The sequence below is a fragment of the Protopterus annectens genome, chromosome 11.part0 (genome assembly GCF_019279795.1).
Source record: "Protopterus annectens isolate FY-2018-M chromosome 11.part0, PAN1.0, whole genome shotgun sequence".
Classification (NCBI taxonomy): domain Eukaryota; kingdom Metazoa; phylum Chordata; order Ceratodontiformes; family Protopteridae; genus Protopterus; species Protopterus annectens.
This window is the reverse complement of record NC_056745.1, coordinates 1,323,493,781-1,323,498,780: the sequence shown is the minus strand read 5'-3', so window position 1 is coordinate 1,323,498,780 and position 5,000 is coordinate 1,323,493,781. Positions and strand designations below refer to the sequence as shown.

General features: G+C 32.5%; 1 protein-coding gene across 1 annotated transcript in view; it reads right to left on the bottom strand.

Annotated features, from left to right (window-relative positions):
• Window positions 1–5,000, bottom strand: part of LOC122815065 (putative uncharacterized protein DDB_G0286901) — a 151,945-nt gene that overhangs the window by 106,049 nt on the left and 40,896 nt on the right. Inside the window, exon 5 of the mRNA XM_044087309.1 lies at window positions 908–1,141. Within this exon, the coding sequence (XP_043943244.1) occupies window positions 908–1,141 (234 nt within the window). The remainder of the gene's footprint in view (window positions 1–907; window positions 1,142–5,000) is intronic.

Below are 5,000 nucleotides of genomic sequence, written 5' to 3'. Positions count from 1 at the left end.
CAAACATCATAAATAACATAATTCCATTCTTGCTTAAAATTTGTTGGATTGAATTCAATTTAATCCCATAAAAGATATTATTAATAAATATATTACCAACCACATTCATAATGTTACAATTAATAACAGAATACTAAAAAAAATATTTTATATACATTTAACGCTCTAAAGCTTTTAGTTTAAGTAAACATTTGATTGAACAAACATTATTGATGCCTGGATATGCATAGGCATTAGTTTTTAGTTGCCATAATAATTCTTGTTCTTCCAGTTTTAAGTGCCAAGGTCCCCCTCTGGGATTTTTAAGTACTTGCTGAACTACTACTTAATTTTTCTCTTTTAGTTTAGCGTTTTGTTTGTTTTATTACAAAAGAGATGGTGGAGTCCAGACATACAGCACTATATGAACTAGCAAAAGTTGAACTAACATGCAAAATGAAGGATTTTCATATAGTCATCTACAATGAATCGTTAGCTCTGTATAAAGAAAACTCAACCACACGCCAACAAGAACAGGTATAAAAGAATCATAGGTGATGTAGGCATTATTTGCTGTTCTCTAGTGCCAAAAGCTGTGTTCAAGATAAACATAAAAGCATATACAAGCCACATAATAGAACTTGATGTCTTCCTTAAGGAAGATAAATATTTAATTTCCAGTACAACATAGGTAAATATGAATGAAGCAATATGAATGGGTTTGGAGGGTGGCATAATGGCTCAGCTGATTACTTCACACACACAAGGTACAGGGTTTGAGTCAGCTTTGAGGGAAATTAGCTAGGCTTAAAATGACCCAGAAGGGCAGCTAGCCTAGTCCATGCCTAGGAACCCATGAATGAGAAGAGGGTGATGTTACATTCAGTGCTGAAAAAGTAACTGATACAGTGGCTACAAAAGCACTTACATTTTGGTTGTCATATTGTGAGTTGCATGCATTATCTTGACACTTTTCTTCCAAAGGCTGGAGTTTCTCATTGTTGATTGCACCGTGTGCAGACTGAACCTCTGGTTCTCTTTGGATTGAAGTAGTCTGTGCTTCTGGTAGCCTTCTACTAGAAATGTTTCCAGCGTCCTGGCTCTCTTGATTCTTCTGCAAATCATGTTTGTCTGCAACATTCATTTTCTTTGAGACAGCATCCTGCAAATCAAGATAATCCATTACAGGATTACATAAAAAATCATTGCCATTAACCAGAAAACAGATGCCCTTACTTACCAGAGGAGAGTAGAGAAGATGAGAAATGAACCAGCAGTGTAAATTATATATAATCTCAGGCCACATCTATGTAATAGTAATCATAAATTAAAGTAATCCATGCTAGCCAGCTCATATACATATCTACTTCTGTATATGCAAAGAACAAATGTCATGTATACTTGACCAAGATCACAAAGCCAAAAACAGAAAACACTGAAATGGTAAAACAATGTGACTCATAACATCAAAAAAAAAAAAAAACACTGCACAAATCAATACACACATTTGACGCCATATACACTAGTCTAAATACAAATACAAACACTTCTCTACAGCATATTGAAAAATAATAAACTAAGTTGGTAAACCATTGCATTTAATAAGCCATAAACCACAGTTTAAATTAAAAAATATCAGCATATGAGTTCTACAGTGTATAAGTTATAATACTGAAACATACATTATAGCTGTCTCTACCTACAAATATTAAGATTTATCACCCCCTTTCTTACTTACAGACCCAATATTACTCACAGTAAAAGATGATTCAAAACTATTAGTTTAAACAGTTCAAGTAAAACTGCAGTATACTTTGAGAACTGAACTACTGAATACAACATACCTATTCTACGAGAAGAGTAACACATTACTCAGTCTCTACTACTTCATTGAACATACCACAACATTTTAAAATGGTATTACTAATTTACACATAGCACAAAATACACTAACCTATAAATTTCATAACTTAAGCTAAGTTTTAAAACATAACACAATAGTATTTAAAGTTTACGCAGGGAGGGCAAGCCACCCTGAACCCCCTGCCGTGTGGGGGGCACCCCTACAGATTATATAGAGTAGAGCAGAATAAAAAAAAGATGGTTTTGTAAGGAGATGGTCTTACTGAAAGAAAGGTAGAACTTAAAAACAGTTAAGAGAACTTTCATGTAACTTCACATACAATGTTTTACAGATGAGATGCTACAGTCCAGACAAGGTATATTAAATGGACTAGCACAAAGTTGATTTAGCATGCAATACAGAAGGATTTCACAGTGTTTAGCTAAAGCAAGCAGATAACAGTGTTTAAAAAATCAAAATGATTAGCTGAAACAAGGGGTGCAGCCACACAGTGACAAACAGTGTGTAAGAGCATCACAAATGACGTAGGAGCTGTTAGCCATTCTCTGCTCTTGACAATTTCTGTTTAAGGATGAATACAAAAGTATGCCAAATCACATAGTGGAGCCATGTGACTTCAATGATTAAGCTAAATATTTAACAGTTCCAGTACAATGTATTCAGAAATAGATGAAGTAGGGGCGTGGCCAAGGATGAACACAGGATAGCAGCAGATTTCTTCAGCTCCACCAATTTCATTACATTGACAGGAATTAATTACTTAAAAAAATAATTCTTGAAGTAATTTTCTTTCTAAATATGTTTGTCTTATATAGTTCTTGAACTATATCTAAAAAAGAAAGGAAATCTTAATAATATTCCTGTCAGAAATTACTTTGGAAATTTTCCTGTCAGTTTATCAGTCTGAAATGAGTTCCAGTAAGACAAATTCTCAAGACTCCAGCATCAAGAAAGAACTTCAGTCTCTGATAATTATAGTCCAGCAACTTACTGCTAAGATGGATAAAATGGATACTAAAATAGACACTTTCATAGAAAAACTACAAAACAAATAGACTTGTTACATATGGACCTGCAACAACAGAAGATCCAGATGACAGGCATAGAAGAAGCTGTGAATGACATGGAAAATAAAATACAAGAACAGGAAATCAACATTGAGTTTCTGCTGAAACAAAATACACATTTACAAACAAAGCTGGATGACCTGGAAAATAGATCTAGGCGCAATAACATTAGGATTTTGGACTGCCAGAAAATATTGAAGGTAACAATATTACTTCTTTTTTTAACAACATGGCTCCCTAAAACTTTAGATTTACCAGAAGCATTCTCTTTTGGTATCGAAAGAGCACATAGATCTATAGCTAATACTAACTCAAACAAAAACTATCCTAGATCAGTTATAGTTAGATTTCTATCATCTTTTGATAAAGAGATGGTTCTTAAATCTGCTTGGGCTAAAGCTCCTGTTAAGTTTAATGAGACAACTGTGCGTTTTGACAATGACTATTCTTCCATGGTAATTGCTAAAAGAAAAGTTTTTCTGCCACTAATAAGGGAGCTTAAAAGCACAGTTTAAAACATACCTTCTGTTTCCTGCCAAGCTTAAAATCTTCCTTCCTGATGGTCCTAAGGTCTTGATGATTTAGACTCTGCTTTACTGTTTGTCAAAGAAAAAAGATTTTGGATAAAATAGAAGAAATGGAATGGGCTAGTTCTTCATTAAAGAGATTGGCAACTGAAGCTTCCTGGAAGACTTCAGAGAAGAAGAAGAGACTAAAAAACAAATGATTTGTTATATGTTTTTTTCTCTCTCATCATTTTAGTTCATTATTAATCTTTTGAATATAGTTCCTGCATTTCCAGAAAGCCACAAATATTTTGGAAAAGATTTAATCAAAGTTATTCTCTATGTGCAAAGAAATGTTTTGTTTCATAACCAGTCAAAATGCCTGAGGATTTAATGGCAGGCTGTGACTCGATTTGTTTTCTTTCTGAAAAAGTAAGGTTAGTAATTTGATACATTTTTTTTATCTTTACCTTTTTTTTTCCTTCTTTTACTATTTTCTTTGTTTAAACAATGACATTCTATTTAGATTATGTAGTGGGTAAAGGGTGGGGAAGGGCAGGAGAGAACAGTAATGAAAATATCATTAACAGAATAATAACATATTTATTTCTTGTAAAAGTTTATAAGTTCTTCAAATGCTATTTCTAATTATACTTTCTTGATTATACTGCTTATGCTTGTTTGTAAATAATCTGTCATGCTTTAACTAATAATAATCAGAACTAAATAAGAGTAAATAATATGTTTTATTTTAACTCTATTAATATAAACAGTAAGTGACATTCCATTGTATATACTTCTTACAGCTTTCTCTTACATTTTTATTTCTGCCCACTCCCTTTTATTTTCTACTCTCTTTTCTTTTCTTTATTAATATATAGAAATGCTTTTGACTGTGTGGGCACAGTGAATAATAGGATTTGTATGAAAATTGAGTTGGGAGAAGAATGCTGAGTTTTATTACTTGTTGGTAATTTTGAGTTTAATTTCACTTGCATAGAGGCTGTGATGATCTGTGGAATACATTGTGGAGGTTCTGTCATGTTTAGATGCATTTACACTGCTAAATGAATGTTTGTCACTAGTTTTAATAAGTTTCCGCCAAAATGTTAAGAGAGACAATCTGGGATGTGGGCTGTCTTATGCATAATGTCCTTGAGTTACCTCAGAATCTTCAAATCACAGAATTCTCACAGAGAAACTGAAAGCAGTTAGTATAAACATTGACAAGGTTATCACACTGACACACCACAGATTCAGGAAAAATACTCTGTTCATAAAATATGTCAGTTATAATGAGTTTAAATGATGTAGTTTCTTGTAGTAAGTAAATGTCTTATTTTAGAAGGCATAAAAATGAAACATTTATTTAAATGTTTTGAAAATCTACTTAACAGCAGCATAATAATCTGTGTTAAAATTTGTGTTCCAAACATATACTTTACTATAACTCATTTAATTCATCTGATTGACAAACATAAATAATCTTATAACTCTATTTTGGAAGAAATGTCATGTGATATATTTTAAAGCAGTAGGTTAGCATGATTGTAAAATCTGGTTACCAATATGTGTTTGCTGTGC